Source organism: Cucurbita maxima, unplaced genomic scaffold, assembly GCF_002738345.1.
Source record: "Cucurbita maxima cultivar Rimu unplaced genomic scaffold, Cmax_1.0 Cma_Scf00001, whole genome shotgun sequence".
Classification (NCBI taxonomy): domain Eukaryota; kingdom Viridiplantae; phylum Streptophyta; class Magnoliopsida; order Cucurbitales; family Cucurbitaceae; genus Cucurbita; species Cucurbita maxima.
The window spans coordinates 74017-94722 of record NW_019272017.1 but is presented as its reverse complement, the minus strand read 5'-3'; the positions used below and the strand labels follow the sequence as shown (position 1 = coordinate 94722).

At 37.4% G+C, this 20706-nt stretch overlaps 3 protein-coding genes across 4 annotated transcripts; 1 reads left to right on the top strand and 2 right to left on the bottom strand.

The window, feature by feature from the left end:
* The first annotated feature begins 691 nt into the window (after window positions 1-691).
* LOC111482932 lies at window positions 692-1736 on the top strand. The gene is made up of 2 exons (XM_023128982.1): window positions 692-1113; window positions 1233-1736. Exons 1-2 carry the CDS (start codon window positions 931-933, stop codon window positions 1470-1472), a joined length of 423 nt encoding a protein of 140 aa, XP_022984750.1. The 5' UTR covers window positions 692-930; the 3' UTR covers window positions 1473-1736.
* Window positions 1737-2231: 495 nt separating this feature from the next.
* Window positions 2232-12320, bottom strand: LOC111489478 (IAA-alanine resistance protein 1). Of its 2 annotated transcripts, none has more exons than XM_023137727.1 (11): window positions 11723-12320; window positions 11126-11191; window positions 10936-10985; window positions 10246-10297; window positions 7027-7140; window positions 4923-5161; window positions 4030-4179; window positions 3764-3871; window positions 2812-2913; window positions 2679-2723; window positions 2232-2601 (listed from the first exon to the last, which is right to left on the bottom strand). In XM_023137727.1, exons 2-11 carry the CDS (start codon window positions 11166-11168, stop codon window positions 2446-2448), a joined length of 1059 nt encoding a protein of 352 aa, XP_022993495.1. In that variant the 5' UTR covers window positions 11169-11191; window positions 11723-12320; the 3' UTR covers window positions 2232-2445. The 2 variants fall into 2 exon arrangements, with proteins under 2 accessions (XP_022993495.1, XP_022993489.1); XM_023137721.1 differs by having other exon boundaries at window positions 11748-12320.
* A 575-nt stretch (window positions 12321-12895) lies between these two features.
* On the bottom strand, window positions 12896-19853 carry LOC111489473 (histidine kinase 4-like). The gene is made up of 11 exons (XM_023137708.1): window positions 18634-19853; window positions 18252-18485; window positions 17965-18134; window positions 16652-16870; window positions 16378-16564; window positions 16247-16298; window positions 15745-15974; window positions 15374-15472; window positions 14472-15181; window positions 13709-14221; window positions 12896-13503 (listed from the first exon to the last, which is right to left on the bottom strand). The coding sequence occupies exons 1-11, from the start codon at window positions 18994-18996 to the stop codon at window positions 13242-13244; spliced, it is 3039 nt and encodes a 1012-aa protein (XP_022993476.1). The 5' UTR covers window positions 18997-19853; the 3' UTR covers window positions 12896-13241.
* Between the last annotated feature and the right edge of the window lie 853 nt (window positions 19854-20706).

Here is a 20706-nt window from a genome sequence, read left to right as displayed (position 1 = left end):
ACTACAGAAAACAAATATAAAGGCAAACAAAAAAAACTTTATTGAATTGTTATCTATCGCTCGCAATATTTATGTACTTTTGGTATAAAAAAAAAAAAAAAAAAAAAGTATGATGTGAAAAATAGGGGGAGGGAACAAATGAACCAATGAGGGTATGCTTAGGCAGACAAAAAGCTGCAACAGCACAACATCCTTGTCTTTTACAAAATACACATACAGGTAAAAGGGAATTGCATGTGCATTTCAACCTCTCTCTCTCTCTCTCTCTCTCTCGATCAATCAATAACGGTTGGATCTGTCTTTTTTCTCTCTCTTATTTTATATGATAGTTTTATACTATTCAACATATGATTGTGCATAAATTTTGTTAAGTTGTATTCAAGAAAGAACTGTAGAGGTGGTAGGTTTTCAAATGTTAACAACAGATACCTAATAGAAGGATGATGTGATAGTTAACACAGACTTCAACAAAACAAAAACTAAATTCAAATGTTAGACTAACACTATACAAAAACTATGTAAGTTGAAATCCAAAATCTTCACCAAAACCAAGGAGGATAAAGACAGAAAAGCGGAAGCATAAATGGCAAGATTTTCAAAGAAACAGCCTGCTGTTCCTTAAAGCAACAAAGTTAAAGAAACCAAAGAAAATGAAGAAGTTAAAGAAAATCCCAAAAAGAAGAAGAGGGTGGGGGAATCTTTCTTCCTCTTAAGTGCCACAAGTGAACCCCACAAACGCCATCTCTCTTTGGGACTGCTCCTTTTAATGCACTTTCTTGTTTTTCCCCTCTCCTAACCCAAAAGATTTTCTGTGTTTTCCTGTCATTTCATTTCTTTACCCCTTCCATACCATTCATTCATTTTCCATCTCTTTGAGAACACTGTGTTTTGAGGCTCCCTTTTTCTGAACTTGTTGTTCAGTAGAGAGAAATGCAAAGCAGCAGCGTTTCAGAAACAGAAGAGGGAAGCATTAAGGCTGAAAGAAGATCAGGAATGGAAGCTCAGGTGGTTGAAGTGGACATGGAGTTTTGGCCATTGCAGCATCCCACGGAACCTGATGATGAAGACCGCCCTGTCGTTTGCCCAATGCCCAACTCTTCTTCCATTCTTGACGTAACACTTCTTTTTCATTTACTTCCACCACGCCATGTGTTATCGTCACACCTACCTCATACCTTCATCTCACAACAACTATAAGTGTTTGTTAAACTGATGTTTGAAATGGAAAACAGGAAGGAACCATGCATAACGGCAAGAGGGCACCAGAAAGCTGGAGGAAAAGAACAGAAGTGTCTAGAGAAGTTAAAGCATCAGCCGAGACGGCGGTGAGGGTGGTGCGGAAGCGGCACCACCATACGCTCAGCCGACCCGACCACCTGATGGGAGGAATGTCGCCGGTTCCTCTGCTGCCGACCACCCAGAACTTCACCATCTTCCAAATGCTTCAGCAGTTGGACAAATTTGAGTCTTGACAATGAAACAAAAAGGCACGGCAGCTATAAGGTCAAATTACCCAAGTGACAGATAATGCAAATATATTTTGATATGTTTAGTGATTATTATTTTATATACATAGATATGGATATGGATATTTTGTGTTGAGAGATATGATATGGGTGTGAATCAGAAGACATATTTTGTGTTTGGTTTTTGTGTATTTGGTAAAGTTGAAACTGTGCCGTTGTGGACTCCAATTGTTAAAGTGAAGTATGGAGGGGTTTGGTATAAAGGAAAAAGTAAATTTACTGAGAAGGAAGTGGGAGACATGGACTCGAGTATATAATGCAAACCCACACACATTACCTTTTCTAAACTAATATCCATTCTCCGCTCCTCCCCCAATTGTCAAAATAGATCCCAAATTTTAATTCTATATCCAAATACCCTTTTACTATCAGAAAGAAATCAATAAAAATAATAATAATTAGATTTCATGCCTACAAGGACCCTAATAACTTTCTTTTAATCTAATAAGTGAATGTTTTTTTAAAAAATATCTAAAAGACAAGAATTTATTAAAAAAAGAAAAATTGAAAGCTCAAATACATTAAGCACTTCTAAAATTCAATGACCAATTAAATACAAAACTAAAAAATTAAAAAGTATGGCATGAGCATAAATTTAGAAGGTAAACTCCATTGCATTTTTAATTAGATGAATTCGAGGGATGGATATGTTTGAGAAAGAATGTTAAATTCGAAAGAGAAATAAAGGCTAAGAGAGAAGGCATATAAATCTTGCACAAGAACACAGATCTGCGAGTCTCCCATTATAAGATCAACGGCTGTATCTTTCAATTGCCATCCCTTCGAACTACACTAATTGATGGTTACTAAGCAGATACAAAATGGATCAAATATGAACATATTTAGTTTAATCAGTGTGTATATGCGGGGAGCCAAGTACAGATATGAACACATAGAGCCCACCTAAATGTACTCTGATTTATTCAACAAGTGAAATACCAAGCGCGACAGCCATTCCCAGTACAAGTGAAGTTAATTGAAGCGCGGTTGTTCTTACTGTTGGTTTACTGTTACTATTCATTTCGGCTAGCACTCCAGCAACCGCAATGTATATGAAGCCACCAGCGGTGAAGCCCTGAGGATGTTTAAATCGTCTCAATAAGAATTAGTCCTAAGCGAACACAATACAGAGTTTCAGCAGCTATTTCTCACCTCGATCAAAGATGAGTGTCCTGGATCCTTCCCCATTAGCAGTGCCTACAGATGTCATAGTAGATCGATAATTGAATGGTCTATTCACCTTCATGGAATGATATTATGCAGCGCTTACAGAAAAAGTACTTACTAATGCAGTTCCTGCAAGAGCCACGAGTGCTGAGAGGAAGTTGAAGAAAAGGGCTTTGACAACACTGAAACCGGATCTGACCAAAATACCAAAATCGCCAATCTGTACCAAAAGCAGACACTCAAAAACTAAACAAACACATAAAACGAGAAATAAAACAATAAAAAGGAGATACGTGTTTCATCACAAGAACATACTAACAAAAAAAACCTGAAGTTCATAAATCATGGGTGCTGTCCGATTTGTAACGCTACAATGTCCCGTGCAAGGCAGGAATCATGACTGGTGACTAGTGGGATATTGCAGAGTTACATAAATTCCTAATAAGCTTACAATGTAGAGACAGATGGTTCAACCAACGATGGTTCAATTGGCAAAGTATAGCTGATTTTTAGTTTTTATTTGTACCTCCATTAAGGAAAAAAAAAAAAACTGAAAGTACACATGTAGATGATTTAACCAAACCGCAAGAATCAGATTCATAAACAAACATACCTTCCAATTTTACAAATTTCTCTAGCTGAGCTTAACGACATCACTCAATAGCATGATTTATGAAGTACATGGAGCTATTGTACAGTAAGAACCACATTTGCTAATTTTATCCTCGGGATTATGTGACAAATAATCATGCGCATGCCAAGGGACAGGAAAGTAAGGGAACAGAAATATTGAATCCAAAACCCATTGTTTAAAGCTAGAACTTAGAAGCTTGGTCAAAACTGAGATAAGAAAAGAAGAAAAGGGGCACAAATCTCAGGGTTAAAGACAGACAGGCACGCCTTTTACGAAAAATTGGGGAAATAAAGAAGACAATTTAATCAAAGATGAAATGTAATTTTAACGTGAGAAAGTATCGGGGAGCATGGAGGATGTTATCTTTCTCAGTTACCAAGCTGATCAAATGAAGTGCCTGATATTCAAATAATGATAGTCAAGAAAGAAGATGAACCTCTTGCGGGAGCTCGTGTGCAAGCAGAAACACAGTTCTGGACCACCCACCAACTGATCCATATAGTAAGAAAGCACTTCCTAAGGCCATCCCATCAGTGAAATTGTGCTGCAACGCCAACAAATATTAACCCTCAAGTATATATCAATAGTCTCCTAGCATTAGATTATATTGAAGTTCAATAGTTTTTACAGGAAAATAATAAAAAATTAAACAGGAAGTTTGAACACCAATATGGAAGAAGTTAAGCATCGAGATAAACATACAACGCCATCTGAGAAGAGATTGAGATAACCAAACACTAAATTTGACGGTGTCTTAGCTGGGAATTCTTGTGATGTTTTGACATCAGCAGTGGTGCCATTAGCAGCATCTAGATCTTGCTTAACATCTCTGGAAGCAGATTTTCCAATTCTCTGCATAAGTCTAGTAAGTCAGAGAAGATATATCAAAAACTTAGGAACATTCATCTAATGAAGTCGTCCTGTAATTAGTAGTTCAACCAAATACCCCAATAGTGACACTTGACAATTTTATAATAAGAATAGTAATATTCACGATTATATGAACATGTAAATCTTCGTAGTTATTGACTATTAGTGGTGTTGACATCAGAAGTCTGTTCAAGACGTCAATAAATTTGATATAGAAGTCTTGAGGGGTGCCATGCTGAACCATATAAACCTGAGAATAGTTTTCATTGAAATACAACAAAAGGAAACCCAATTGCCACAAATGGTTATAATATTGATAGTAAAAGGAGCATCTTCATTCTGTCTCTAGAAACAATGTCACCTACGACTTTTGGAAGTGCTTGAAGCAGAAAGCTAGAATTTTGTCGAATACTGCTCTGTGGACTTGATTTGGTCCTTGTGGTTAGAAAGAAGTAACAGAATCTTTAAACTGACTTGAGTTTTTCAATGATTTCTGGAAAATGCACAGCAGTTACCAATGCCAATCCTAGTGACTTCTAATTACAGCAGCATTTTTATTAATTTAGATTGAAGGAGCTTCTTCTAATCCTCCTAGGCAGATAGATCTATACATTATATTCATTACAAATATAATATTAAATTTATATGAGGCCAATTTGTTTCTTAAAAAGATCAAACAAGTTCTATATTGCTATATAAAAGGTTATGCCAACTCAACAGCTTACCTTCTGAGGGATGGATCTCTGTGGATTAACCTTATCTTCTTTCGAGTTATTTGGCACTGCATCCAATTCCAGTTTGGCCTTGCTTTTTTTATCAGTGGTGTCATGATAATCACTATCATCCTTCCATTTTTTATTGTTATGGTGGTGGTGATGACCATGGCTCCATTCATTTCCTCCTGCAGAATTATCTTCCACATACCTTACTACCTTCTCCACTAGAAGAAAAAGGACAATTCCAGCTGCATCACCAATTCAGTATATAGTTACTCAAAAAATGCTTTACAGTCCAGATTTCATTTTTGAAAGGGGAAATAAACAAAACCTAAATGAAAGGAAAGTAAAAGATGAAATAATTATCGATCACTTCTGATGCACTTTAATCAATATCTAACTAATAAAACGAATTTTACCTTTGTGTTCTTTTCTTAGAATGGTGATCTTTTAATAATATTACCACACAATAAAATATATAATCAAGGAACTAGACAAGATCTCACCCTTAATTAGTAAGAATACATTAAAAAAACTTCTAAATAAGGCCACACACCATTAATTTTCTCTTCACGATAGAAGACACCAATTCACTAATCTCACAAGACAACCAACTAGCAACCATATTAGTAGGCTAGAAACTCTAGGATTTTAATATCCTAGATAAGTTGACACCATAGGTTTGATCTCATTCCCCAAAAATCTTCTTATTTTTATCATATGTCGTGGTATCACTAACTCGATCCATGGTAGTTCTTTACACCATCAGAGCTTACACACCAAGGCCCAAAGGTGGACATGGAACCTAACAAGGAATTTCAACCCTTCTATTAACGCTATTCTTTCTTTCACTTCAAACACCACATAAAATAGCAAAAAAGATGGCAAGCCACAAAAAAACAACCCTTATCACGAAAGGGTTGAGTGAAGGAAAAACTCCTCCAACATGGAGCAACAAATCTCTAGATTGAACCAAGCTAAGACTGAAGAACCGAAAAATATAACTCCAAACTGACCAAGTGAACACACAAGTCCGGAAAAATGATCGAGGTCTTCAGGTACTCCCTATCCAGGGTATTAACTCTGCATGAAGGACCTGTCATACAATAAGCTTATTTTAATTACCTTTTAGGTCCTGACAGATTGTGCTAGAAGTCTACCCTATTATGCATAATAATTATTTTCCACTTCAGCTTCTATGAATTTTATCTAGAATCAGTTTCCTTAGCTTATGTTTGAGTTATCCTCTAGGGGGATGTCAAGATAACTCAGAGGGCGAGTTCCAACTATGAATTGAAAGGCCCTTTCCGCACCTTCAGTTTCCTCACAGCTAGTGTTGGTGCGTACATTCACGTTTAGATAACTTGAAAGATGTTTACAATTGAAGGGAAAACCAGAGGTGGTTACGGGCTAGGTTAAGTGAGGCCATCATTGGTCAAAGCAAACAAGCTGGGGAAAGGGCTTACATAGCAAAAGAAGAGAAACATGGCGAGCAATATTGACTTAAAATAGAGTGAAAATTTTAACAAAGCTTGAATCAAACTCAATTATAACCACAAACTAAGCTCGATGGACAAGATATGTCATTATGAACCCTGTCCATGGAGCAATACCTCAAGTAATATATAATAAAAGTAAAATAAAATTTAATGGGTAGATGTCACTAATACTCTTTAAAAAATTCAGCACCAATTTGCCATCTCCATTATATCTCCAGGGAATCATTCTTCCAAAGCTGCATCACGTTTAGTTCTAAATGTGAATTGCTTTGGCAAATAAAAAACATGCATATCAGACTGTGTCCCAGTCTGCCCTTTACTCTCCATTGAAGTCTTTCTCGTACGCATCTAATATTGATAAATTGTGGACCAATATAAATTTTTCAGCAGATAACAAGATATAAAGAAGCATAGAAACAGAACCAATTAAAGTAAACTTAACAAAATTAAAACTATGCGTGCTCCTCAAAACAACTGAAACAGAGATAAATGCACTAAAAGTCCCACATTTACAACTAGCAAGCATAATAAATAACAAATCAAGTTTCTTTAAGAAAACTAACAACATGATGTATGCAACAATGTCTGTAAAACACAAGAGGTATGAAACTAACCAAGGACAGATATTCCTACAGAAAGATCTTCCAAAGAATGAGCATGTGAATGGTTTTCTCCTGAATGACCATGATGTTGATGGTCAGCATGCGAGTGGGAGTGCTTGTCACCACCTGCCAGATAAAAACCGATCCCATAAAAAAATTTGTTCAAGAAAATAAAATTTATTGCTGAATCATGGATGTTCTCATCGCAAAAAAGCACCATGTTTCATTCTTTATGAACAACTTTGCATTGCAGACTCGATAAAATATAAAGAAAGAGAGGATAAGCCATCTCACGATTCTTTTAAAAAATGAGGAACAGTTCCATCGACCAGCTATCGAAAAGAAGACACATTACAGAATACTGTTTGATAAAAGTTACCACCTAAAAATAAGAAGAAAAAAAAGCACTTTTCCTTCTTATTTTCATATAATTTAGAAACTTGAAGGATATATAGATCCTAAAGAGCTCATACAAAAAATGGAATGAGCTATCCTCATAAAGCCAATGGATTATAAGGATTTCCCATGGGAATTGATCCGCACGAAGATACAGTTACAAAATTACAGGTAAAAGAGTACCAACTAGAGGAAACACACTGACTAAGTCCCAAAAACCTTAAATTTTTGTCTTCCCTTCGTAGACTTTTAGATTTATTTCAAGCCACAACCTCCAAATCAGAACAGCCATTGCATTAAACCAGAGGAACAAGGGAGACCCAAATAAGAGATGATGAACGACAACCTTCCAGCTAGCTGGGAAACTGCAATTCAGACCAAAGACGTTCAAGAGTCTATACCACATGGCAACAGCAAATGAGCACTGGAAGAACAAATGCAGATGATTTTCCCAACCTGATCTTAAACAGAACACGCCAGGCAGGGGTTATTCTCAACTGAGGGTTTCTCCTTTGAATCCAATCACATGTATTCATTTTATCTTGGCAAATGTTGTGTGTACCTCTTCATAAATTCCTACATTACAAATTCAAACTACCCCTTCTGGTCTTCGGATTCTTCTTCTTCTTGTTCTGATTCCATTATCAAGAAGCATATCCACGGTTTCTTGTATCAATTGTTAAATCACCAATGCTAAAGTTTGAAGGGCGATGGTAAATTTAATCTTATATCAATTGCTCCATACTTTAACACACCTTAATTGTGGGCTTAGAAATTAATAGAAGGTCTAACAAGGGGAATCAATATTAAGGAAATAACATTATAGGCAGGGCCTCCTGCTTTCATGCCATGTTCAATCATCAATTAACCCAAAAGTTTAAGCTGATGGATTATGGTAAATTTAGACTATATCAAATACTTTAACACCAATTTCTCTTGACACATTGCATATTCTTCTAACATCTACTTGTTGTTAATAGATCAATCAGAATATTGTTTGGATAGATAACTCTTTCTACGAAGGTGAGTGCCTAGGCTATCACATAAATAACGTCAATAGGGGTAGACAAGGGTCTTGTTGAGGACTGCAATATGGGTAAGCATTGCCTTGTGACTTGCTCTGCATTCAGCCAACCCTCCTCTACTACTCTTGAGAACATTCCTAGAACTTTGTCATTTAATAATTTTGCATATATCTGAAGCCTGAAGCCCAAAGACCTTGAGCAGTCCAACCTAATTCTTCCTTTCTCTATAGTTTTAACTCATAGCCTCTTGCAAGTACTGAGAACCCGTGGGTGGGAGCCAAGACTTCAACACAATTGACACTACACTATCTCTGATGCTAAGTAGTGAGAACTACAACTACCCTATCATCATAGACAGTATGACACTTTTCTATTCTCTTGTAGGCTTTCATGGTTCAACTTAGCACCAAAAAAACATCTCTAAAAGACCACTACCAAATTTCATTATCTCACCATCTTGGACCATGCAGTGACATGATTCTACCTAAACCATAGTCAACAATAAGGCTACTCTAGATCAAAAACTCACATCTTGAGCATTTCTAGATCCATAAAACTTAAGACGAAGTTCTTTATCCTTTGGTTGAACTCTTTAGCTTGCATAAAATTGCATCTTAAGCATTCACTCAAACTGCCAACATGGATAAGCATCCCTCAGCTTATCATTAGCCTAACCTCAAGGTTGTGCTAACAACTATGCACACATCTCCTTAGACTCTTGGAACACATTACCCATATGTGCATTTTTCTTAACAACACCTCTACCTAACTGGCCTCTACTACAAGCCACGACCAAAGATTTCATTGACCTTTACATTGAGCCACGATCCCTTGGATACTCTGTCATGGCCATTGCATCGACAACTTTTCATGGCTTTATGATCATTTTGCTCCTACACCGAGTCATGACTCCTTTAAGATGAATCTTACATCTCACCTAGACCACGACCATTTTATTACATTTTGTCTCATGCCGACTAATGCTTTATGAGGTCACATCGACCAAAATCATGACAAGAGAGGTTGTCTCACTATACTTCATGCCAAGGAGCATTTACAAGTAACTAGCCCAAGACTCTGTGTATTGTGTTAAGGGTGGTCTTGAACATCAATTTGGGCTTCGTGAAGCATGTTGACAGCCATGCCCATGTCGATTCACTTTTAGATACTCGTCTCTAAACTCCATTCTAGTATCAAACCTTTAAACCACTGAAAGGAGTAGAATATCAGTATATGCACACCCAAACCACCCAACATTCTCCTCAAAGTTTCCATTCCCATAGAAAGACACTCCTCAACTCCAATATGTATCATGGGTAGCCCATTTAAGTCCCATGTGACCCTAAAAAAGTAGTAAACCAACGTCAGCACACAATCCCCCAAGGCCCACATATACATGCAGAGTGGCAATACGTTAGTCACGTCCATGAACCTAATTCATGGCATACTAGCAATGTACCCATATAACGTGTCTTTGAGGTCACATTTGCTTGACTAAAAGCGGGCATCCAAAGATGCCAAGTATCTAAATTCCCTCCAAATGGTCCCCCATGTTGTTGAATTAAAAAAAAAAAAAAAAAAAAAAGCCCTGGATACACCCGATATTTACGATTAAAAAGCATGAAATAAGCAATAATGACTAGATTCTCAATACATTTGCAATTACTAATTCGTTCGGTGCATCCCACCACATTTTTGCACATACTGACCTTTAATTTAATAGTAGGAAACAGAAACAATAATTGTCAAAGGTGAGGGACTAGGGAAGACATTTTCAAGATATTGAAATGGCATCGATCTGTTTCCTTACCAAATGCATGAGGCAACTGATGGAGAAAGGCATCCCCTAACATAGCCCCTGCCTACAACAGAAAAAAATCAGTTTATATGAGCATCAAAGTGGAATCTAGAAACTATAGAGACCATCTCCTGGTTAGAACCTCAAGTTAAAACATTTCAGTCCTTTATTCTCCCTCCAGATTTCTATAAAACTGTCCACCTACCGTAAGTATATTTCCACAACTCAATTTTATGTGTTCAAGCCTTCTAGGCTAGTATGGTGTTGAAGGTTAGAGAAAAGGGTAACACATCTGGATGAAAATATGTGTCCCCGAGCTAAAGGAACAGTAATGTGATTTAAAAGGCATCATCGATTTAATTGCTAGCAGCACAGGAAACTTTTTCATATTTTACACACTTATAAATAAATTAAAATTAAAAGTTACAAGATATAGAAACCAAATAAAACCATCTGAAAGTTAAGCTACACAGCTCCATTGCCTTATAAACATACTTCAAATATCAAGGTAAATAGACCAATGTGAATATGAAACCCCAAGACCATGCTTCCCCTCACAAAACAGAAATATCTTCATCATTTCAGCATAGCTCATTATAAAACAAACTACATACAGTTGACATTAAAATCAGAACTTCATAAATCAAGTTAGTAAGCAATTAAAAAATTCCTATTAGGAATAAGAGGCTAAAAGAGTCTGACCCCAAACAGTGCCAATGAGTCGACGATTCCTTTGGATGGTTTGCCTCGAACTACAATAATTCAACATTTCAGTTGTTGGGATGGCATAAGTTTTTCTTACCAATAAAACACCACTTTAGACTAAAAAAAAAGTCAATTACATAAGCCATGAGATAAGAAATACATGTGCATTTAACGCAAAGTCACTCACCAAAAATCACTGGAAGGAGTACTAGGCAAATAAGAGATGCCATGCTAATCAACAGTGAACAGCCCANAAAAATTACAAAAAAAAAAAAAAAAAAAAAGACCAATGCTTAACCATCACTGGAGAAACAGAGAAGTTGTACTAAATACAACTACCATACATAAGAAACAAGAATGGTACTTGAATTATTTTACTGCAAGATCACCGAAGAACCAGATAACAAAAAAGCAAGATGAATGAATGTGGATGGTATTTTATCATACATCAAACGGAAATAAGTTCAAGCAGAACATAAACAGTTGTGCGTGAAGTTGGAAGGATCCTTGGAGATAGAAACAACCGACTTAGTTCCAGCAGGCATAGCTTCCATTTCCTCCTATATGATGTTTTACATCTCCCACTGATGTGTTCATCGAATGCCGAAACGCCTAGGCATTTACTATAATGCAACTTCTAATTCAAACAATCGAGATTGAGAACTATCTATCTTCCCCGGAAAACACAAGAACACTAGAATTAGAAGTTTTCGGAGCACCGGCAGAGCACAGAACAAAATAACCGAATATAAACTCCAAAGAATTACGCAGAAAATAAAACAGAATGCACATACATTAAGACGCAATTGAAGAAAGTACCCAAACCAGAGAGCTCGGAAGATTCAACACTTTGATGATCAACATTGATATAGGGTCTGCCAAACCCAAAAAGTTTCATATCCTCCTCCTCCGCCAGCTCCTCCGGCAGCAGGTTGGACCGAACCGACAGACCCTCCCCATGCCGATGGTGATGGTGATGGCGATCGTGATGGTCGTGGGCGTGGGAGTGGTCTCCATGGGCATGGGTACAATGGTGATGCCCATGGGAGGCGTGCGCAAAGGTGAGATCCAAAAGGAACCCTAAGAGAAGAAGAGAAGCAAAAATGAGGAGAAGAAGATTCCGGTTGGGCATGTTGTGAAGAGGGTGAAGAGGAGATTGAATAAAGGAGAATCCGGGCGGGGCGGAGGATCGAGGGAGTAGTAAATGGTTGGATTGGAGAGAAGGTAGAAGAAGGATTAAGCGGATTTGCAGGTGCCCTGAATGGTGATGTAGCAGATGGCCACTAAGAAGAGGAGGATTATGCCGACTATGATGCCGAACGTCACTACATCCATTTTTACCCCCCTCCCTCTCTCGCTCTCTCCGAGTATTTTTTTTTTTTTTTTTTTTTTTGTTTCAGTAGAGAGACCCTGACGCGATCTTAGGGATGCTGGATTTTCTTTTCTTTTCTTCCCTTTCTTAATGTTTCTAATATTTTTATTTACATATTACTTTTATTATTATATCTAACTTTATTAAATTCTTACATTTTAATTAATTTATCTTGAATTTTTAAATATTTCTAGAAGCCCGAATAATCTTCCTTTCTATCTGCTTATATTTCAATTTTTTAATACATAAATGGTATTAATTGAGAATTTAAAAGATTACTATATTTAAGTTCATCTATAGCTAATTACTATATTAATCCAGGAAGAGAACGTGGCCCAAAATAGGCAGGCCCACTAATGTTGGTTTTTCTAATCATGATTTCCGCACCATTAACTAACTTGTAATTTTAACATTAATTACAACCCTAAAGAGTGGACCAACAATTCTCATGTTTTTTTTCCACTTTTTCCATTCTTCAATTAAGAAATTTCAGAGGTGTTCATTTACTAAAATATGTGTATTACTTTTCCTCAATTCAAAATTTAATTGAATTAAAATTATATAAAAAAAAATCCTATCCGTTTCAACATTCAAAATTACAAGATCATTCGTGCATCCTCCACGCATTCAAATTCTTCACTCACCATATCCTGTTCAACAGAATTATACAAAATAATGATAATGAATGTACACCCTTTACAGCCCCCAGCACAAAAGCCACAACTAAAAGGGGCCAACAGCACAGCACATACAAGGAAGCATCAGCAGCAGCAGGGTCTGATAGTAATGTAGAAATGCTCAGAAGTACAACATTTTGGTCAAAAATGGTGGCCCCTTCCATTGATCAACTCTTGTGAGCATCTGCTCTAAAACGTACTAACCAACCCAGAACAAATGCCCTTCCAACTGACTTCACACTTTCATCCGTGACTCATGAATCCGTGATGGCCTTTGACTTGAAACACTCGGAAACTGCCTGGTACAGATTCTCTTCCTCGAATGGTTTTGATACGTATCCATCCATCCCACTTGCCTGGCACTTGTCGCACGTTGCGTGAATAACGTCCGCGGTCATGGCTAATATTGGAACATGCCACTCATCTTTCCTTGCATTTTCTTTCCCACCAGATTCTCTAACCACTGCTTCCTTTGCCTTGCTCTCCATCAGCCTGATTCTTCGGGTCACTTCGAATCTGCAGTTGAAGAAAACGCATTCCATCAATATATTCAAATTACATGCATAACAAAAGGAAAGGGGACAAATTCTCATGAGCTCCTGTCTTTGCTATTCACTATCTCATCACCTAAGACTCGTTGTTGCTATTTAATATGTTTTGATCTTGACAGTGCTAACAGTTAGGGGGAAATTATTGGCAATAGAGAAACTGCCGAACATACCCATCCATTTCTGGCATCTGAATATCCATAAAGCAAGCGTCAAAACTGTGTGGAAGTTGAAGCAATGTCAGAGCAGCTTTTCCACTCTCAGCACACTCTACATCGGCACCAAATTTCTTCAAAGCACCTGCAGCGACTCTTCGGTTCACCATATTGTCATCAACAACCAATATTTTCTTACCACAGAGCAGCCCTCTAAGAAAGTTGGAGCCATTTGCCGTGCCCTTTCCAAGCTGCCGTTTCTTTCCCGAGCCAAGCACCTGTTGAAGACATGCACCTATCATGCTTGCTCTTAGTGGTTTCATGACCAAGGTGTCTGAAAAACCTGCTTCCTTCGCTTTATCAAATTCATCCTTGCTTATGCTGGTCGCGAGAAGGATTAATTTCGGCAACTTAAAGGCATGACCATTCTGCTTCCAGTCTAGTTGATGAAGTAGATTAGAAGAACCACGTTCCTCACTTGAAAAAAAGATATCTTTCTCAAGAAAAATTACGTCAGGCTGAAAGATATTACTGCAATACACGACAAACAATTCGCGTCACAAAACCGCACCATAATATATCTACAAGAGGATCTTAATTGTGCATAATCTTAGTTATTAAATATATTAATGAAGAACGGAAGCTTTTTTATCAACCCCATATGCGTGTTCTTTAAGAAAATTACTGAACTTACTGCAATTAAACATGATAATAATATTCTTGTACAAAATTATGCAGCTCGTTTCTAATGTATTGACGGATTGAGGTTAACGGTGCTTACCTTGATCTAACAGAGCCATTTTTTCCCCATAAAGCTGCAGCCATCTTGACACTACTGGCAACTTCCACCAGGATGCCAAGTCTCTTCAAATGGTATTTGGTCACAGCAGCTCTAACTGGTTTCCCATCAATTACGACAGATTTCAGTCCTCTAAATGCAGAAGGAAGTTCCTCCAAATTAGGCTTTTTAATGTCGACTGTCGCTTTCTTCTCACATTTTCCAAAAACAGCAGTGAATGAGAATGTGCTCCCAACCTCGGGACGGCTTACAAAGGTTATCTGACCGCCCATTAGTTCTACCAGACACTTACTGATGCTTAAGCCAATACCAGTTCCACCATAGTTTCTAGAGGTTGAGCTATCTGCTTGCATGAAGGGCATAAAGACTCGACCTTGGGCACATAAGGGAATCCCGATTCCTGTATCTTCCACCGATATCATAACAGTAACAATATCAGAACTTTCATTCGTAACCGTAAAATTGCTTGAAGTGTTTGGTTGTTCGTCATTTGCAATGAGATGCTTGAAAGTATCCCAACTGTTTTGGTTATCAGCGGCCTCACATCCACTTAAGGTTTGAAACTGATGCTTATTGTACGATGCACCATCATCTAAGTTTCCGTTCACATGAGTTTCAGATTTGATATTCGTAGAAGCCATTGATTGTTCGGCTAATTGGACTTTGACGAATATATGTCCTTGTTCTGTGAACTGTCAAATGCCCCAAGTAATGAAACATCAGTCATATTAAGAGAGACTTTAAACTAATCATAAAGGTCAAATTTCGAAAAACATACATTTGGTCAAAAACCATGAAGTCCTAATAATTATAGTTGAAAAGTAAAATGAAAACTCTCAGGGGCTATGAGGGTGACTCGTGTGAGAACAGAAAAAAAATCTTACTTTTACAGAGTTGCCCACAAGATTTGTGATTACTTGTCTGAACCTTCCAGGATCCCCCATAACGATTTCAGGAACTTTGTCAGAAACAAACACTGCCAACTTCATGTCCACAACGAGAGCCAGCCATCCCGAACCGCACAAAAGCCACCATGAGAAAAGCAGACAAGAGAGCAAGATTAATCAAAGGATCCCAGATTGCAAGAAGAAAACAAAAACAATAATAATCGTCTTCTTCCTCGTCCATAAAGATGGATGCCGATTTTATTTATAATGTCAAGGAGAAAGCTTCATTGATCCAGCATGTTCTATCTAGTGCTATGCTAGAAAATATTTACAGCAAAATAACTTGCTCATAATTAGCAGGATCTTACCTCTACTCCCTTGTGCCGTGACTTTTCAGAAAACAAAGACAGAACATCATCTAGTATCAATCTAAGGTCGAAAGGAACCGCCTCAAGCTCCAACTTCCCAGCTTCAATTTTCGCCCGGTCAAGCACTTCATTTATTAGCGCTATCAGTGCTTTTCCACAGGCCTTGGCAGTTTGAGCGTAATCCCTTTGAGTTGAACTCAATTCTGTATCTAGAAGTAGAGCAAGCATTCCTATAATTGAAAGTAAAGAGTAAATTGGCGGGAATCCAAGAAATGTATTGGTAACGAAGAATGTGCAAAAAGATATACACCCTTTATCCCCTCCCACTCTCTCTATTTATAATCTACTCCTACTAACAAACTCTTTAGCTAATATCTAATATACCCTTACTATGCTAATAATATTCAAACCACCCCAATGTCATTCCTAACAAAGTCATTGCCTATACACATCTAATAGTTAACACCCTTCCAAAATAATTCCAAGAGAGACAAATACTCACCAAGGATGCCATTCATGGGTGTCCTGATTTCATGAGAGACGGTCGCAAGAAACTGGCACAAGATGGGAACGTTAGGTAGGAAAAGTGTAGCAAGAAGTTGGGGAATGAAAGGCAAAGGCTTCAAGAAATACCTGAGATTTTGCAACATCAGCAGCTTCAGCTAGAACTTTCAATTCTTGCATTTCATTGAAATCATCCTCAACTTTAACGATATGAGTTGCTGCGCCGTATAATATATATCCCACTAATAATCCAATCACAAAGAATAAGAATGCAGTAGTAAGTGCCGTCCATAATGTTGGTGCTTTCTGATGATATCTGCTCAAAACTCCATCCGTAAGACCATTGGGAAAAATGAACAGATATATTCCAGCTACAACTTAAAAGATTTGACCTTGCAGTTACCTGCATATCATCTCATGCTTCCTAAATGGATCTCCAAAATCTAATTTGCTTTCGTGCAAAAGAGACATGTCACCATCTTCATATTGATGACCATACATTACTAGGGGATCAGAATAGTTCGTGATATCGTATACATTCACCAAAATGGCCTGATTTCCAGCAAGTTGCCCAAGCAAATTTTCGACAAGTGATTCCACATCAAATGCTCCACCAAGGTAACTGCTTTACCAAAAATTATTAAGCCATCAAGAAGCATAACAAACCATAATATTTTGAAGGGGAAAGCGTGAGAGATGATCCCTTCTCATTCTACCAAAATACTAGATTACAATAACGTGCTTCAAGAATAAAGATTTCACACCCAAATACATTCATGCAAACTAATGGAAAAGTAATTTGATTCACGGAGCTAGAGTATCTACGGTAAGGGGTTAGAAAGGGAATTAGTGGTTAGAAGAATGAAGGGGTCGAGACCCATGTAACTAACTCTAATCAGTGAAAGTAAATAGTAGCAACCGGAGATATAGAGGACCTCCTCGATTGTAACCATCATCTTTCGGCCTATGAATGAAACTCCAACCTTACATTTCTACAGGATTAGGCATTAGAGGGACTGTAAGAATTGTATAGCACATACATAGTATCAGGGCACGAGGAAGTGATGTTCTAGAAATTTTGTTATTGGCATGTAATATGGGTTGGCGGGTGCCCAACGGAATTGGATAGTTGACTGCAACAGCGCATAAGCAGAAAGGAAATATTTTGACTGTGAGGGCAGATCTAAAATTATACTAATTACCCCAAGGGATAGCATGTTGCACACTTGCCCTATTCCTCCACCACATTTGGGGTGGAGGATTTCAACATTTGACCCCTCATTGCTTTTCACATGGTGCTTATTCAACAGCCTACTATATGCAATCAACACCAACTTCCAAGCTCACAAGTATGTAGAGCCAATTGTTTTTTATCATCTGATCAGATAGCTCTTTTTTTCTTTGTTCTTCATTACTTAAATTCGTATCATTGGGAATACGAATACATTTCTTTCCTTCAGTGCATTATTTGGGTCTTCACAATTTCTCATTTTGGGGAATCCCTTTTTCCTAGCCTCCTCTTGAAACTCTTTATTGAGGCACCTTTTACTCAGTTCCGCCTGGGTTTTTGTACAGCCATCTCTTTTGTACTCTCACCCCTTTCAATGAAAGCTAGTTCCCACCCCTTCAAATGGAAGTTGGGCTTTTGTACNCCCCCCCCCCCCCCCCCCCACACACACACACACAGGAAAAGGAAAAACCACTTACGAAACTTACCCTGCTGTTGCTCGAGTTCGCTCATCCATAGTTGGATTTGCCGGAAGCTTGGTTTTATAAACAGGGATCGTCAGCACAACTCCAAGATGGTGAGAACCCAGTAGCCTGAAAGGGCTCGTTAAAACAGCTTTACCTGTTTCTCTTGATCTCAAAATGTTTTCACGGTCCTCCTGCAATGAAAGGCATCATAGGACAGATTATATTTGGAGAAGGTACCAAAGTCAAAACAAAAAAAAAAAAAAAACACTCCCTTAACTAACTATGCCTATGATTATAATTCAAACTACCTCTCCAGACATCATATCGAGAGATTCAATGTAGGAAACAGTTTCCTGGGAAAATATGACTGGCGCATACTCATCCCTTATAGGTGATGCTTCCCTTTCCATCGTTTTTATAGTCCAACCATGTTGCATCTCGAATTTCTCTCGCTCCGAGTGCACCACTCTTTGCGCAAATGCCACACCACTGAGCAAAGGCCGCTCGAAAGCAGTTCTGGCTGTGTACTCAGCAAAAGTTTCCTGCATTCAAACAATCAAACACCCCTAGAAACTGAGAATCAAGACACCAGAGTAATTTCTAGACGAAAACAAGAAAAGATGAATACTCTCTCACTCATAAATAAACCCAACTGATTTAAATCAAAGACTTAAACCGAAACCTGAATACCTGATCGATTGCTGATATGTTCTTGAAGTAGTGGAAAGTGGAAATGAGAATAGCCAAAGCATGGACATGGTTGACGCTGACGCTGAATTGATCCTGAAGCATCCTTGCCCTCTGGTCACACATGCTCCCCAAGACTTCCCTTCTTCTAACCTTGTTGTCAGCCTCCATTCCCTTGTAGATCAGCATACTAATGAATGCCACCAACAGAACCCAAAGCAACAAAAACTTGGGAAGCCAAGCCCTGTTGGCTTGAATGAAGGTGACCCCTTTTTTGCTTCCAATTTGCTCATTATACCTCACAGCCACTGAGTGGTGGCTCTGCTGCATCTTCATACTCATCCCAGCACTTGTCTTTTCTACCATTCCTCTTCCTCCTCTGTCTCCCCTCTCAGCAACCTCATACTAGAGTTCCACGGAAAGACACAATTATAAGCTCGCTTTTGGTGTAAACAAACTGACAATTACTCAAGAAACCCCCAAATTTCTTCTCCCTCCAAGACTTCCCTTTATATCTCACGGAGACCCCATTACGAAAATAGGAAGGAAGAGTGCATAGAGAGGCATAATTGAAGAAGAGAAGAAAACAAAAGAAGTTCCCAGTTCCCAATTCCCAACTCCCAATTCCCAATTCCCAATTCCCAATTCCCAGAAGAAGCAAGACTCTCAAAAGATGGGAACAAAAAAGAAGGGGAAAAGCCCAAACTTCAAAGTATTCCCCTCTTTATTTAAACGAGTTTCCCAACTCTTAAAATTTACATCTCACAGCAAAACAATGGGTCTAGGTTTTGAACAGAAGAAGAAGATGGAATGGGGAAAGAGGAATAAGAAGGAAGAAGTAAAAAAGAAATTGTAAGAATACAAAACTGCAATCATGTGCTCCCTGGAACGTGAAGCTTAGTTGAGGAAGCGGCAATCTGACAAGGAGGAGCACGTTTCTGTGTGTTGGCTGCATAAAATAATAAAATTCAAAGAGAGTTGGAAGGGCAAAGGGAAAAGGGGACAAAATATTATATATAAAACGCAAACAGCTCAGCAGAGGATTGGGAGTTCAGAAACAGAGGAACATGAAAATGAGGGGACAAAAAGGGGAGGGATGGGTTATTTGACAGAGCAAAATTGAGAGGATTCGGAAGAAGAAGAAGAAGAAGAAGAAGAAGAGCAAAAATGGGATCTTATGCTCTCTCCTCCCTCCCTTTCCCCTTTGCTTTTTGAAGCAAAAACAAATATCCAAAATTTGGGATTTTTTAGGATTTTCAAAGATACGCTGTTGTCTCCCTCGCACTTATTTTGTATTCTCTCTCTTCTCTTTCTCTCTCTAGCTTCATCATTAATTTTAAACTCAACTGCTCAACCTAATAAATGCCCTTTCCATCTAAAATTTAGAGCTTCCAGTACTCGCCTAAGAAAATTTTAAATCAGTAATATTAATAAAAATATTCCTAAACTCTATATTTTATTTTTAAAATTATTAATAAACTTTTTTAAAAAATCTAAAAAAATGTCGGTTCATCTTTTAATTTTGTGAAAATCAAAACTAATTTATTTTAAAATCATTACTTCCTTTTAATTTTAATATTATATTTATAAAATATTTATAAAATTTTAGTAGTATTAACCACTTTTAAGTTATATAAAAATGTTCTAAAAATTTTATCGATAGGTGAACTAAAAACGTTTATTGACCCCTCATAGATTATATCTAAATTTTTTTAATTTTGAAAATTCATGAGTTTTTTTTTATTTTGTTTTTTTAATTTTTTTAAGTTTAAGAACATCTAAAATAGTTTTTTTATTAATTTAGCCTAATTAATCTTATATTTTTCATCTGAAAGTTAATATTTAAAATGTCCGACTCCATATATTATTATTGTTATTCCAAACAAGAAAATTCTCATATCTGATTTCCTTTACAAAAAAAAAAATCAAATAGTCTTTAATATAAATTGCAACTTGGGCTTTACTAATACTTTGCAGTTCTCAATTTTATTGAATTTTAAGATAGTTAATTAATTAAGAAAATAAATATAATAAATTAATTTCAAGTTTTTTTTTTTTTTTTTTTTTTTTTTTTTT